Source organism: Corvus hawaiiensis, chromosome 5, assembly GCF_020740725.1.
Source record: "Corvus hawaiiensis isolate bCorHaw1 chromosome 5, bCorHaw1.pri.cur, whole genome shotgun sequence".
NCBI classification, from domain to species: domain Eukaryota; kingdom Metazoa; phylum Chordata; class Aves; order Passeriformes; family Corvidae; genus Corvus; species Corvus hawaiiensis.
Genome location: NC_063217.1, coordinates 64,217,306 through 64,233,603, shown reverse-complemented (window position 1 = coordinate 64,233,603; position 16,298 = coordinate 64,217,306). Strand labels below are relative to the sequence as shown.

The 16,298-nt window shown below is 36.9% G+C and overlaps 1 protein-coding gene across 1 annotated transcript in view; it reads left to right on the top strand.

The window, feature by feature from the left end:
* The window catches only part of NAA15 (N-alpha-acetyltransferase 15, NatA auxiliary subunit), a 36,519-nt gene extending 21,217 nt beyond the window's left edge, over positions 1 to 15,302 (top strand). The window contains exons 10-20 of the mRNA XM_048303259.1: positions 114 to 186; positions 859 to 1,028; positions 1,560 to 1,712; positions 3,710 to 3,838; positions 6,279 to 6,492; positions 7,317 to 7,510; positions 9,621 to 9,729; positions 10,088 to 10,186; positions 10,892 to 11,035; positions 11,482 to 11,579; positions 13,843 to 15,302. Coding sequence (XP_048159216.1) covers positions 114 to 186; positions 859 to 1,028; positions 1,560 to 1,712; positions 3,710 to 3,838; positions 6,279 to 6,492; positions 7,317 to 7,510; positions 9,621 to 9,729; positions 10,088 to 10,186; positions 10,892 to 11,035; positions 11,482 to 11,579; positions 13,843 to 14,043 — 1,584 coding nt within the window. The 3' untranslated portion in view covers positions 14,044 to 15,302. The remainder of the gene's footprint in view (positions 1 to 113; positions 187 to 858; positions 1,029 to 1,559; positions 1,713 to 3,709; positions 3,839 to 6,278; positions 6,493 to 7,316; positions 7,511 to 9,620; positions 9,730 to 10,087; positions 10,187 to 10,891; positions 11,036 to 11,481; positions 11,580 to 13,842) is intronic.
* Positions 15,303 to 16,298: the final 996 nt, after the last annotated feature.

Here is a 16,298-nt window from a genome sequence, read left to right as displayed (position 1 = left end):
CAGAATCTTCTTACTAAAATAACTAGTTTGGCTAACACCAAGTAGCTCAAGTTGAAATAAAATACTATCTGGCCCACAGATTATTTTTTCTGTGTCTCGTCTTGCATGTATAGGTGGCAATCATAGAAGAGCTCGTGATAGGTTATGAAACCTCTCTAAGAAGCTGCAGGTTATTTAACCCAAATGGTGAGTGTTGAGTCTGTTGTGCTTCATGGAGTAGTGCCTGGTGTTGTGTGTCCATTCAGAGGTGGGGAAATAGGTAGTGAAGAAACAGAGGTGATGTGGGTTTTTTTCTACTTTTCCCCTAACACAGAACTGAACCATAACTGTCAAATGTAAAGTCTGTATTCAAAATATAGTCACTTGTTCTAAATTTTTTTTCATGGGTTCATGAATTTAGTCATCTCTTCGCAGTTTTGAGTTCAAGTATGCTATTTTCAGGACTTGAGTTTATCACTGTTCAAGAAACTGAAGTTTGAAAGCTGTGTCAAATCTTATAACTTCAGAAATGTCAAACGAAAAACAGTATCTACTGATAGCACAGTCTTCACAGACAGGTGTAGTTTTGGAGCTTTTGGTGGGGACCAGGTTTTGTGTTCTTGGAGGTTTTGCATATCAGACTGCCCGTAGCAAATACTTGGAACAAAGTGAAACTCCCTTTGACCTACCAGCTTCCTTTTCCTTAAAACCACAGAAGGAGAAGGGAGCAGTATGTGCTTAAAGTTGTTTGGAAGCTCTCCTAGGTCTGATAGAGAGGCAGAATTAACTTCAGTGGCTGTATTTATTGCATTCTGCTTCTGGCATGTTGTTTTAGTAATAAACCGAACAGAAAACCACTTTCCATTTTACTCTTGCCAGATGATGGTAAAGAAGAACCTCCAACCACTTTACTCTGGGTCCAGTATTATTTGGCTCAACATTATGATAGAATTGGACTGCCATCCCTGGCTCTAGAATATATAAATGCTGCTATAGAAAGTACTCCCACTTTGATAGAACTCTTCCTTGTGAAGGCAAAAATCTATAAGGTAAGTTTGGGTTTATTCTTAGTGACCAAAGGTTATTAGTTTGTTAGGAACTTCAGTGAGTTTCTAGATAAGGGTATTATTGTTTAGCTACTTGAGGTGGGGTTTTCCGCTGCATATAAAAAGCTGCTATGATGGTTTTTAACTCAATAAAGGACAAATGTACAGCAAAATGTGAATTCTCAGCTTAAGAATCACACTGATAAATTAGGTGGAGTCTTTCATCTGTTCTTACCCCCTGGTTTTTTAGCTGCTTAAAACAATTTCTCAGGTGCACTATGATACTGTATCAGAATGGGATTATCCAAAGTGGTTCTTTAAGCATTTTCAGGAAAAACATTCTGCGCTAAAAGACCAGTAATTCCATAATGAGGAAAGGTATTTAACTGCTTTTTTTCTTTAAAGGTCTGTTGCTTTTGAAGAAAGCTATTTATTAAAAAAAGTCTAAAAAAACCTAATTATATCAAACAGTGAGTAGATAAAATGTGCATGTTTTATAATTACTGAATCTGACTTAAATTTCTATCTCTTTAGCATGCTGGAAATATTAAAGAAGCTGCAAGGTGGATGGATGAGGCTCAGGCTTTGGACACAGCAGACAGATTTATCAACTCCAAATGTGCAAAATATATGTTGAAAGCAAACTCCATTAAAGAAGCAGAAGAAATGTGTTCTAAGTTTACGCGGGTTTGTTGCGCTTAACTAGAGGTCTTTGGAATAATGTGGGCCTAATCCCTTGTGGAATGACTTTTTGTTTTTAACTTTGCACTCACTTTTACTACCATATTTACGTTCTGTTTCAGACCAACAATGGTTGCTTGCTTCAGTTATGGTAGTCCATAGCAGGGTTTGAATTAATCTTGGATAAGCATGATTCCATAGTAATAAGTTAAAAGTCTATAAAGCTTGGATTTGTTTATTTTTGCTGGGTAGGAAAAATATGTCATGCCTGTTTTAGAGAGAACTTCTGAGAAAATTTTTGCACAATAATCTTTGGGTTTAATCTTGATTCTGTAGGATACTTAAAAGATCTGGTAAAGTTGCCCATGTATCTTTTTTCTAATGGTAGTATGTTTGAGAGTTTTAGATGTCTCTTGGGACATAATTTTAGTGTGGCTAACAGCTGAGAGGCTGTGTGAGGTATCTTACTTGTGTGAACCAACTTTCCTCCCCATGTCCTTGTTTATCAGTGATGATGGAAAGCTGCATGCACCTTTTTTCTTTTATTTTTCCATGTACTTGCACATGACCAGTTATCTGGAAGAAAAATTTTGTGTTATGGAAATTGCATAATTTCATGCATCACTTTTTGTCGCTGCAGTAATCCCATTTTTATAGGTTTGATGGTCACACAGGTTAGTTACTTTTTAAAATGTACTTCTTTGATGTTATTCTTTCATAACTGAAAGTCAGAACAGCTCAGTGAAGTCTCTCCAGACTATTTGTCAAATGATAGTTTTGGAATACTAGCAGTGTCATTTGTGTGTTGTCTGTGGGAGACAGGCAACAGGCTGTTGGGATCTACCTGCAAAAGCAAAGCCTTTTCTGTTTGTTTGTCCCATTTTCTCCCCTCTTAAAGAGCAGGAGAAACCTGGAGTGTAAGGTAGGTTGAACAGAGAGGAGGGGGGAACAGTGTTTATAAAAGAAATCTGAAGGATCTTGTGAAATGAAGGCTATGTTCAGGCAGACGAAAGGGGAGGGGAAGTTCTGGTTTTTTATATCCTCAGTAGCTTTATGTGGGGGTTTTGATGCAAACCCACTATGAATTTAGGTTAATTTGACCTCCCTCAATGCCTTAAGCAGCTCTAAGATGATGCTAAAAAGGAAGCATACCAGTTACCCAAAACTGAACTTGAAAAATATAATTTCATGATGTTGCTCTTTAGAATCTTATCTCCATTTGATCTTTTGTCTAGTGCTCAAATACAGGCTTCTTAATTAAAAAACAGTAATTAGAGAAGACCTAGATTAAGCGTAATAAAAATGGAAATGACATTTTGTTTTTAGTTGCCTAAATCAGGCTGTTTTGAATACTGCCTCTTTCATTGCTATGTTCTTATGGATCTGTGCAAATATATATAAATACCAGATTTGAAAGACAACTGTAAGCCCCCTTTTTGAACCAGAAGGTGTCAAAGTTAACAGTATTCCTTTTGCCTTGCTACTCCTCTCTAGGACCGATTGCGTTGGAAATAATCATCTACTACTACTGTGAGGATACTTAATCAGCAGTTCTCTGGGAGATACAAATAGCAGTTTTAATTGAGGGGAAAAAAAAATCCTGCAGGATTTCTTGCAGGTGTCAGTGTCTTGCCATGGGCTAGAACTTTTCTGCCATCTTTTCCATGCTGCAATGTGTTGTGTGCACACCGTATTAAAAATGCTGAATGAAGGTCTCTCCTAACCTAAAGATGAACTGTCACAGTGAAATGACCACTGCCTGGCTCTTCATTGTGTCTTTCTGACTCTTCCAATAGGTGTAACAAAGATTTTTGTATTTGTTTTAATTAATGAACAAAGCAAGTTGATCTTAACTGTGGCATTTCCAGCTTTCTAGACTCCAGTTCTGAGATTTAGCATTCATTTGCTTTATTTATGCTTTTAATTAGGCAAAGATAAAAGAAGTAGCAGCTGACAAATCCAATGAGATTTATTTTTTTGTATAATGCTGTTTTTGCTTTTAGGAAGGAACCTCGGCAGTAGAGAACCTGAATGAAATGCAGTGCATGTGGTTTCAGACAGAATGTGCTCAAGCCTACAAGGCAATGAACAAATTTGGAGAAGCACTTAAGAAATGCCATGAAATTGAGAGAGTACGTATTCAGCTCAACTGCTTAGGTTGGAAAACACTGGTTTAAGTTTACTGTGCTGATATGTTACTTTTCTGAGCAGTAAGGGTGCATTTCATGTAGCTTCAGGAAAGATTTCATTTCATGTTGGTTACTGTCAAGTTTATATAGTTCCATTTCTTCCTAAAAATGCCATTGTAAACTGTATATTATGAAGAGAATTTATAAAGTTACTTGAAGATCCAGACAAGAGCAGAATACTGTCAAAAATAGTCTTAGTTTTGGCAGTGTACATAGGAAATGGATATTTAGGTACAAACTAAGAGCATGTGTACTTTAAGTCCAAAAATAAGTGGATGAGCTGACAAGCCCATCCTTAAAGTAAAGGACAGATGTCAGTTACTGTTAAGGCACTGTTTTAGAGGTAGACAATAAATGTTTAAAAAATTACTAAAAATATTTACTATCTTCTCCTTAAAAAAATAAAGGCTACAGCTTAAAAGAAGCTGTTGCAAAAATAAAGACTTCTTAAAGTAGAAGTTTTATTTAAAAGGGGGGGAGTACTTGCACATTAAATGCAGATATCCATAGTGAGGTAAACAACAACATTTAGATGAACGACTTTAAAAACAAGCAGATGTGGGTTTGGTTTTTTAAAGCATATTAAAGTCTACCAGACCGCTGAGGGTGTAAAAGAAGTGCTGAAAGAGCAGAACTAAGTAGGAAGCTATGCCTCTTTGCAAACAGAGAGGCATTAGGAGATTTCAGCACTGCTGCTCTTCTGCAGGGAGGACTCAGCTCTGGAATATTCTCTGATTAGAAAAAAGTGATAGAAAATTATCAAAGTAACCTGGTCTAGTGAAAGGTGCCCCTGCCTGTGGCAGAGGGTTGGAAATAGATGACCTTTAAGGTCCCTTCCGACTCAAATAATTTTGTGATTTGCTAGGACCATGTTTTGTTTGCACAAATCCTTTAAATAAATTAGTGTAAATTCTTTTGCGTAAGAAACTGTTAGTCTTATAAATTGTCTTGGGTACCAGAAGAGGTCAGCAAATGAAGTGATAACTTAGGCCACCCAAAAAAATATTTCTAAGGATTTAAGTCACTGTTTATTAATTTGTTGGATTAATTGATTGAAGGTGTAGTAAAGTTCAAAAATAAATAAGCAAATATGTTGAATTCAAAAACCATCAACAAAGCTTTTGTAAGAAAAAGCAGCGCCTCTTAAATCTTTTATAGGGGTCAGTTATGCCAAGGGGACAGTCTAGTTGATAAAAGGTGTTCTGTTTTTCAGGAACACATTTTATCTCGTACTTCACACCATAAAGGATGTAAACTGTCTCAGAAAATTAGGGAGGTTGATCTCATGGATTTAATCGGTGATTCATGGCTGGGAAAACAGTGTAGGAGCAAATAATCAACTTTTACAAGAAAAGGAGTTTTATCATGGAGATTACTAAGGCATCTCTAGAATCTTCATTATTTCATCAATAAATGATCACAGAAACGGACTGAATATTGCAAGGACAACAACTGCACTGTCTCAGTACTAAATGATTAAGATGCCCATGAAACGTAATGTTCAACAGTGTAGTCAGTGACAAATTACCTGCCTGTGCATAAGTAGTAAAAGGTCTTAAAATAATTGTTGCTGCTCAGGAATCCTGAAACCATTGTAGATAATGCTGCAAAAATTTCTGTGCTGGTGTGGAGCAGCAGTCAAAAGGACACATGAGGAATTAAAACTCGAGAAGTAGTACTTTTCTACCATTATGTCAATCTGGCACACTATTTACATCTGAGTGTCACACCTTGTTAAAAACGTGCTAATAAAACAACTGTTGTGGGGTAACTTCCAGAGGAAGAGACTGCAATTAGCTTGTTGTGCTTACTCTTCTATCCTGATCTTTGACAAATGAAGCTGAGTTTAGGATAAAGTTATATGAGATCATAAGTACTTGGAGAAGTTCAAGAGGGGAATGACTTTTCACTGCTTCTCAAACAAAAACAAAGGTACATCAGATGGTGCAGAAAGCAGAGCTTGAACAAAAGAAAGTACTTTCTCACATCATGTCTGGTGTAAGTGTGGACTTTATTGCCATAGTATTTAGTGGAAGTTAAAATGATGCTTTTGAATGAAAAAAAACCCCAGAGCAGTTCAGAGAAGAAAAACTCCTCAAATGCTGTTTAAATACAATGAATATAAAACCTTTGTCTGCTAAACTGCAAATTATCAGAGGTAGCTACTTTTAAGAGACTGTGAAATTGGTGTATTTTGGTTCTGGGCTAAGATGCCTTCTGTCCTTTTCACCATGAGTTTAGTTTTGGAGGGTTTTGTTAATGTTTGTATTAGGTAGGTTGTATTTGTCAAACAGTAAGCTTTTACTAAGTTATTATTTTGAAAGTCCAGGTCAGTATCTCATTGTTAATACTTGCTAAATAATGTTATGTTACATTGTGTTAGCATTTTGTAGAAATCACAGATGACCAGTTTGACTTCCACACTTACTGTATGAGGAAGATCACCCTTAGGTCTTACGTGGACTTGTTAAAACTAGAAGATGTGCTTCGACAACATCCCTTCTACTTCAAAGCAGCACGGATTGCCATAGAGATCTATTTGAAACTTCATGATAATCCCTTAACAGATGAAAATAAAGAACATGAGGCTGATACAGGTATTCAACCCTCAGGATTTATTAATCATGCAGTTTCACTAATTAGTGGATATTTTAGGAAGGTCTGGCATTCATTATCGTTGTCAACTGTGGGAGCCAAAGCCAGAGTTCTATACAACTCAAAGTAGGCAAATTGCAGCTTGGACTACATGGTAAAGTAGATGTTCTGCTGGAAGCTAAACTAATGTGTGCTTTTATTGTGGTTATTATAAAACAATGATGGGTTTGTAGTGAGAGTTGTAACTCTTCATTACAAATATTTGTGTTATGGAATGGCAGTGAAAACATGAACTCTCATTGTGGTTGGTCCATGGAATAGCAGACTGAAGCAGATGTGTTTGGGTAGCTCTTTCTAAGCTTTTTATCAGTGTACAGAAATTTCACTAGGTAGCAACTTAAATTTTGTCATCTCTTGCTTCTGATGTAAAAATAATGTTTAAATCATCTATTTATTTTTTCCCCCTCATCTCTGATTTGAGAGCAGCTTAAGTGGTTATGACTTGGGGCACCTCAAATGGTCTGAATAGAGGTTCCTTCAAGAAAGAATCCTTCAAGAGGAATTTGTCAAGTTTTAGTATTTTTCATCTCATTATAGTATTATTCTAATTCCTGTCCTCTGATTCCATTAAGGAATTTGTGAATTACAAAGCGGCAGCATAGACTATAAAATAATCTATCCATAGTAAATAAGCTTTTACAAAGGTAATGACAGCATTGCTCATTAGTAGATACGGTTTTAAAAAGGTATTGTTGTCTGACAGCTGCTTGATGCTGTTAATATTAGACATCAGTGTTGTGTGGTTTTGTCCTTTGTGTGTGTACAGCAAATATGTCTGACAAGGAGCTAAAGAAGCTACGAAATAAGCAGAGAAGAGCCCAGAAGAAAGCACAGCTGGAGGAGGAGAAGAAAAATGCTGAGAAGGAGAAGCAACAGAGGAACCAGAAAAAGAAGAAAGATGATGATGATGAAGAAATTGGAGGACCGAAAGAGGAACTTATCCCTGAAAAACTGGCAAAGGTGCTTACCAATGTAATAATAAAGTCTTAGAAATTTCTAGAAAAGTTGTAGTGAGCACACATAAAACTCAAAAGCCATTCAAATAACTTGCTGGGGTTTTTTTGGTATGGTGTCTCTTGACAGGCAGCATTTTAAAAACAATTCCTTTCTAGGGCTAGTTTGTTAGATACAGTGTCAGTAGTGTGGAAGTCGCAGCTTTTGTGCCTAGTTCTCAAAGGCAGTAATTGAAGTCATAAACATTTGTTACAGGTGTAGCATGGAATTATCTCCACATGTCTACTGCATGAACTTGTTGATTATACCCTATTTCTAGTTGGTCGTGTGGAAGTCTTTCTTATCCTGTGTGGAAGGTGATTATCATTCACTCTTAGGTCCCCTGGTATTCTTTTGTTTGCATAGTCAGCCTGTGAAAGAGGAAACACTGAAGCATTGAATGCTTTAATAGGATTTGTTTGCATATGTTTTGAATGGGGGGGAAAAGGAATAAAGAAGCTGTGGTAGTAAATAGTAGACTAGACTGAGATGGATTTAGAGATCTGGATTAAGAACTATAGAGAGATATAGAAGGGCAGGTGACCCAGAAGACTTTTCTTTTAGCAGAAGTTATACCTGTAAGGAGCAGGAAAACAAAAAAAAAAAAAAAAAAGTGAGGGGAAGATAAGAAAATTATAGAGACTGGAAAAATTCATTTATAGCAATAGTAGTATAGATTGCAAGTCTTTATAGGCCCAGTATTCTGGATCTATATTCATACTATTCATACTTCAGTCATATTAAAAGGGAGTTCTTGAGGGGATATTTGAAAGTTGAGTCAGTGAACTTAATTCTGTAGCCAAGAAACAAGGGACTTAAACTTGACTAGTTATTAAGAATATTGTTGGTATTTCTATTGTTTAGTTCACTGGTTGCAAGAAGCAGAACTAACTAAGATTGAAATGCAACAGCATGTATTGAAATTGAGTTCTGTAGTAGAGGGATGTCATGGGGATAGCCCTGAAAAATCTAGCCAGTTCCCAAGATTATAAGGAATAGTTGCAGCTGTATAATGCATTCCTTTGGCAAATCTAGTTATGTCTTTAATATATAGATGTCAATATAATATAATTCCAAATTCAATATCACAATCATGATATAGAGACTTCCAAATGCAGTTGGTGCCGAAAGACCGTTTTTGACTATTTGCAAATAGTTTTCCTGAAACAGCTGCCCCTGGATTTGTTTGGGTATGTAGCTTTGGCACTAAAGGCATACCTTTGGAATGGGGTTTTATTATAGGTTACAAATAGTTGATGTGCACAGTGTGTATGTAAAATCCACAACACATAGAAGTGATGCGAGTGTTTTTATGACAGGTGCTGTAGTTACGTTTAGCAGGAAGGTGTCCATTGCGATCTTCAACTCAAGTTTGCAAAGAAGTGTATCACTTCAACATTGCTGTATTGTTATTGGCAAAAGCAAAATTTGTATTTGCTTCTTAGAGAGTAATTTCGTAAAAAAAATATGAAGGACAACGGACAGTTCTTGTTTGAGTAATCCCAAACCTCTATGTGCAAGATACCTGTCTGTAACGAACCCCTGCACAGAATTAATTTGTGTGAAAGCTGTCCATTTACTGGATTACACTAGCTAAGATCAGGAGACCATTTTCAATATCTAATTACTTCCAGCTTGGTGTTGGTATTTTGGCTGGGACTGTCACCATTACCTCGCAGCTTTCAGGAACCTGTCTGAGCAGAATGTCATGGGCATTTATCAATCATACACCATCATCTCAGGCCCACATGCATATGTTGGTGTGGACAGCCACACTGCCCTTTTCCATGCAGGTTCAGGTCCAGTTGTGTTCACTACTGGTGTATGATAGAAGGAAAAGATTTGTGTCTCTACAGCAAAATGTGATTTGTAGCCATCAAAAAGCAAATATTTTGGACTTTTTAGTCTGTGTTTATATATTGAGTGAAAGTTGCAAAATTTGTTAACAGAAGAGGTTCTTATGCACTGCCTTAGGAGAGTAACTCTCTGATGTGACTCAGCAACAGCTGATTTTTGTTGTTGTAGTGACTAGATTTGAACTTCGACTTAGCTGTTTGTTACTTCCTTGAATCTGTAGGTTGAAGCACCTTTGGAAGAAGCCATTAAATTTTTAACACCCCTGAAGAATTTAGTGAAGAACAAAATAGAGACTCATCTTTTTGCCTTTGAGATTTATTTTCGAAAAGGTAGGTGAGAAGACTTAATGAAAGCAAGCAATTTGTGAATCATAAAGGTGTTTATTGGAACTTAAGCAGCAATTATTGATGAGGTATGAGGAGCCCATCCCTGTCACAGCACAACTTTTCACTGGACCAACACTCCAGCCATGAGCAGTGTGTGAAAACCAAAGTTTGAACATTTGATGATTATCCACTTAATTCACTGGTTTAATAGATGCATGTTATTAAAAATAGCTTTTGCAGTACACTCAGCTGTAAATTCTTCTGATCATTCTAATTCCAAGCACTAAATACTCCTGTAACACAATGCAGTGAGTTCCTACCACAAGTTTTTGAACATTTGTCAACACTTTTTTTTTTCCAGAGAAGTTCCTTCTGATGCTTCAGTCTGTGAAGAGAGCCTTTGCTATCGATTCTAGTCATCCTTGGCTTCACGAGTGTATGATTCATCTCTTTAGCAGTGGTATGTATCTGTTTGGTAGGACTTCCATCTGTGCACACTGCCAGGTGATGCCAAACCTACAGTCACTGATTTTTAGCACAATTAATTCAAAATATTTAATGCATGTATTAGAAAGCTTTTTAACCAACTGATTCATGCTAAAATTATGCATGGTTATTATGACTGCAGCTGAATTTAGGAGTCATTCCAGTATTGCTAAGAATTTTTAAGACTCTGACCAGTATGTGACGCTTGAAAGAAAAGAAGGCAGTGAAGAAATGGAAACTGCAGAGTGAGGAATGTGGCTTTTCTGCTGACAGCCTGTGTCAGCATGCAAGGAGAGGGCTTAGAATTCTGTCCTTATTGGTAAAAGTTGGAAGAATTCTCTCCCTTCCCCTGCCCCAAAGGTCACCCTTTCTTGTGGGGACTACAGACTAGACATTTAAGAACAGACTTGTATGACATTAACCTTTTAGCCTAATAGGTTTTAATTAGTAAGGGGAAGAGTGTATTAATGTAAAAAAGCTTTGGCTTTTTCTAAGCATCAGAAAACTGCCGCAGTTGAGCTTCATCTAACTGCATCCACTATTTGCCTTTTCAAATTTCATACATCTTCCTTTGAGATACTTTCCAATTATATTAATAATGTAAAAATGAAAAATATTAAATGCATAAAGCATATTTTATTGTGATTACGTGTGCTCACCTCAACTTTTTTTCCAACAGTATCTGAAAGTAAGGATCTGCCTGATGCTGTTAGAACAGTGCTAAACCAAGAAATGAATCGGCTTTTTGGAGCAACTAATCCAAAGAACTTCAATGAAGCTTTCCTTAAAAGGAACTATGACTCACTGCCACATAGGTTATCAGGTATTTTGCTTTTCTCCTTGTTCTGCCCTACTTCTTCATTTCCTGTGCTTCTCTGGCAATTGTATCTCAGTATCAGCCCCAGTGATGTAACAATCACTCTTTCACTCAGGAGTGCTTTTCTTCTCTATTTGTGTTTTTCTGACAACATGATTGCCAGGTTGTCAGTGGTTTTCTTCAATTTTCTCTTTGTCCTGCTGAAATGCAAATGTTGGGACCTCTCTGCCCTGTTGTCTCTAATGTGGCTTGAATGTTTTTTTTAATTCTTTGTTTGGAACTTCCCTTCTACCTACTTAGGTGTGAAGCTTTATGCTCCAAGTTGGTTCCATTTTGAATTACTGCTGGAGAGTTCAGTCCCCCCTCCTCCTCATATTATCTCTATTTTGTGTTTGTATATAAGATGGTTTTCATCATCTACTGGGTGATGAATCTTATTTTTCCTCCTGTAGCTGCCAAAATGATGTACTATTTAGATCCTTCCAGTCAGAAAAGGGCAGTGGAACTGGCAATGACCCTGGATGAATCCCTTATTAACAGAAATCTTCAGGTAACATATTTATAAATTGTAAACAACTTCTGTTGTATCTGTGGAAGCTTTAAACAAAATTGGGAGGTAAGAGGAAGCTGAAATCATTGCTGTACCTTATGGTAAAGAGGTCGAGTTGTGAGAGAAAGGGGTGTCAGGTTCATCTGAACTGAAATATTTAATACCGTTTTTACACATTTAAATTAATTTAGTTTTGTGATAATATGAAAATAGCAGCAGCAGAAACCATATTACCAAAGGTAATGGAAAACTTACTAAATTTGAGAGAATTCACAAGGCGAAAGAAAAGGTAGTAGTTTGTCTGAGCTTTGGCTGCCACCCAGGCAACTGTTCACAAGAAAAGGAGTGGCCCAGACTCTGGGAAGGCTTTCCATAGTCAACTTTCGGCAAGCTGTGGGAGCTACTGTAGGTTTAATAAAAGCTGCATAAGCACAGTTTTGCCTTAGCATGTAGTTGAGCGAAAAGCTTACCAAATTTTGAGTCTTTGCTCCATTGGTGGTCATGAAATAATCTCCCTGTGACACTGCCTCCATGCCCCTTTCACCACTCCCCCACCTTCATCTGGGAAGACTTTTCACTTCTGACTTGCAATTTACAGTAGTCTGTGTGCTCAATTTTTTAGATCTATTGCAAGTAAAATTGGTAAATGTTGCTTTAAAATTACTCTTTTGTGGACAAAAATTGGAGTTTTCCACCAAACATCTCTTATGAAACATAGTGGGTTCAACAGAACTTTAATTGTGATGGATTTTAAGTTTACAGCAGAATTTTTGGGCCAGACAGAGCAGGGAAAAAGAGACAGTAAAGGACAATTTGTCTTGATTTATAGACTTGTTTAGGATGTTAAAAATTCAGATCCTTTCTCTATTCTAGCTGTTGTGTTATGGGATGGAAACTCATGTCTTTTATATTCTAAGTACCCATTTAGCATTTTTCTTAAAGTTGTCTTTGTTTGGGTGTTGGTTTTTGGGTTCGGGTTTTCTTACTGTTTGAGTGGTCTCAAAGAACTTAATATAGATTATCAAGAGATTTAGAAAACAAAAATTATTTGCCTTCTATTTGCTGGTTTTTGCCTGTGAGTGGGATTCTGGGAACAGGACTGGGGAAAGATTAAGTGTAACCAAAAAAGCTTGGTTGTTTTGGAGGTGCAAACTTGGTAAGACTAGAGGAAGCTTTTACCAACTCAGCAGTGCATAAACATCCTGTACACTGCATTGTGATAAAACTGAAAAAATGTTGAATTTAAGCATTTTTGGTGCCAACGTAAAGTAAGAGTTGGACTTCTACTGAACTTCTAGATGGGAAATTGAAAGTGCCCTAAAAATGGAGAATCTGAAGGAGTCTAGGTGTTTGTTGAAAGGCATTTTTGTGTGGAAAGAGATCAAATTTACTACATTTCATTCTAGTAAAGACCAACTGTCTTGGAGCACACTGCAGGCATAAAACCTGATATATTTGACCTTCTGTGGATGCCAGTGTTGCAAAGAGCAAATGTTAGGAAAAGGGATTGTTGAGGAGAACTCCATAACCCTCCAGCAGGAGGACAGAGCAGTTAATTCCAGTACACAGAAGAAATAAAAACTGTACTAAATGTCAGAGGAGCAGGAAAAGACTGCCTTGCTATGCTAATGCCTGCACACAGCCACGGGTGGGTGAATGCTGCCAGGCTTTAGTGGAGCTCAGTAGGTTGGTTTCTCATGTTTGGAATGCAAGCTGAAAAAAACCCACAGGAAATCTCCTTTTCTTCTTCTAAATCGTGAACAAAAATGGACAGGAAACTGCATGTATCTGAAAAAATGTGGTAATATCAGAGTAATTTGATTCGATTGAAAGGTATATTATGAATTGCTGAAATGGTCAGTGTGTCCCAAGAATGGTTGCCAACTAGTAGGAATAACATTTTTTTTTACGAAAATAAGAAACAAGTAACAAATTAGTATTTCATTTTACAGTCAAGATTTCTAACTGTGTTTTAGATCCCTTTTTAAACTGCATTATTTCAAATCAGACTACACTGGTATTTCATGCTATGTTTAGTTAAAATGTCATTTGATATTGAAAGGAGGTGTGTGGCCCTTGGAGCAGATTTGTGGCAGAAATACAACTTTAAATTTGTCTTGTGAGATTATTCTTATCTCAGAAAGCAAAACTGCTGTTTGAAACCTGGAAACAATAGAAGTTTTTCTTTGTAGCATTGGTTTTCAAGTGTTCAGCTGAACATTTAAAAAACGATAACACTTTCTTTATTTTTCTCTTTAATTAGACTTGTATGGAGGTATTAGAAGCTTTATGTGATGGTAGCCTTGGAGACTGTAAAGAAGCATCTGAAACTTACAGAGCAAATTGTCATAAGCTTTTCCCTTATGCTTTGGCTTTCATGCCCCCTGGATATGAAGACGATATGAAGATCACAGTTAATGGAGATAGTTCTGCAGAACCTGAAGAACTGGCCAATGAAATATGAACAACTTTATTGGAAAAAAATGACGTTGGACCATATCTGGTGTATAATATTTTTGTCACGCACCTGCTGAATTGTTCTAACTTAGACAAAGAACAGAAGGAAAAAAGCCTGTTGCCTTCAAATAGTTTTACTTCTTTTTATCCTGCTGACAAAGTATATATATAAAATATCTAACATATTACTGGTTATAGGTTGTTTGGTTTCTTAAAAATTAAAAGCTGCTAAAATTGAAAAAGAGGAAAAAAATAAAAAAACCTTCTCCTCACCTACCCACCCATGTTTTTAAACTAATTTATATGAGACCTGGAGGTGTGTGGCCTTCAGAGCAGGTGTGTGGCAGAAATATTAACTTTAAATTTGTCTTGTGAGATTACTGTTATCTCAGACAGCAAAACTGCTGTTTTAGCACTGGATTCTTTCACTGAGCACAAAGAGTTGATGGGGCTTTAGCATCTGACTGATTTTGATACGGGGGATGATTGTGTCCATAGGAAGTATGCAATGTGAATCAGAATATACAGAGAAACCTGCAACATACGTGTTATGTTGGGGATGCTTGGACATACGGATATCAACCAGAATTAAGAAACATAGTGTGTTCAATAAGCTTGTTGTGTCTCTGAAATTCACTGTACACGATCAGTTTGGTGTTCTTGCACCACAGTTTTTACCTGAAGGAACCAGTTAGAAATGGTCTTTCTTGGAATTAAACTTGGGGTGGGGAGGGGAGAATCAACATTGCTGTTCTTGAGATGAACCTATTGGCGTATGTTGGCCAAACTTTTTAAAACTGTAATGCAAGAACCAAATAAAATTATGCACTGTGATGTGGCACCAATTAGAAAGATCGCATGCATTTTTCACATAGAGTGAAAACAAAATGAGAACATACCATGGCTTGAAGTTGCAAAGAGGAAAATTCCTGACTACCATTTTGACTGATCAAGAGACTAACAGATTAAAACCTCAGCAGGCCTTGTTAATGTTATGCAGAAAAACAAAAAATAAAGTGCTGCAGTTTAGATACCTCTGGAACTTTTCCACAGTGTCACAGGTTTGTAATACTTGAAGCCCTACATTTCTAAGAATATATTTCTTGCTCAGTTGTTTCAGGCAAGCCCAAGACTTTGTAACTTTTAAGGGGCCCAAGATTTTTTTTCAATAACAGACCAGCTTCTTATTCCTGCAGTTACAGATGTAATTTCCTTTGTCAAACATAAGGTACCAAATATAATGCAATAAAATGTTTTGAAAAACAACTGTGTGAATATTTAAACCAATCTATGTTGTACTTTGACAGTGAAGGGGTTTGCTGGAGTGCAGCTCAGGGTTCACTTACTGTGCTGTCCAGTCATGCTAACAATGTCACTGCTGATGGGTGATCATTGAGTATAAAGTGCAAATGCATTATATGTAAATACTGAATGTCTGGGAAGTCCTATAACACAACGCTTTGCTACTTGGCTTTTAAGTTCCACCAGTGTTAGGCTGAATTTTGTTTTCCAAGTCAAGCTTCAGTCTACAAGTCTACTGTGTTAATAATATAGATAAGTGCTCAAATGTTTTCTTTTGTAGGCTCATCATATAAAACAGAGCAGAAATAAACTACAGCTTACAAAGTGAGTGCCTTCTTTGCTGCAGGAGTTCAGTTACAGAGTACCTGTTGTGTGGATACACAGCCTTCCTCTTCCACATAATGGAATTCAGTGATTGACATGTACAGTTAAGAAATCCTGGAAGACTTACTGGGGTTTGTAGTTTTCTAACTGTCAGAACAACAGGCTTTTGTTTACTGTGTCTTCACCTCCACTTTCTTTTCATGGTTAGCCTATCCTTGTGTACATTTGCAGTATGTGTATATATAACCTGCTGGGCTTTTAGGGACTAGAATACTGACTCTGGTATTGATGTCTTGATGTCAGTTGTTTCTGTGGCCTGAGATACTTGGACTGCATGTCTTCTGCAACTCCTGGAGATGGTTCAGTCTTGCCTACAGAAGCTGCAAGCTTTTGTCCTTGCCTCTTGAGTATTGCTGCCCATTTCTTGGTTTCTAATGCTTAAGCTAGAGGCAGATGAGTGCTCACTCGTAACAGATTGTTAATTGCATCAAGCAAATTATTTTTTTCCCAAATACTGGTTTTTTGGGGTGCTGCCTATAAATGGAATTATTTCCTTTACATTTTCACTGCCTGTTTTTGCATTGAAATGGACAAACTAAAAGCAGGAAGTTACTTGTTATCTTTTATTGTGCAAAT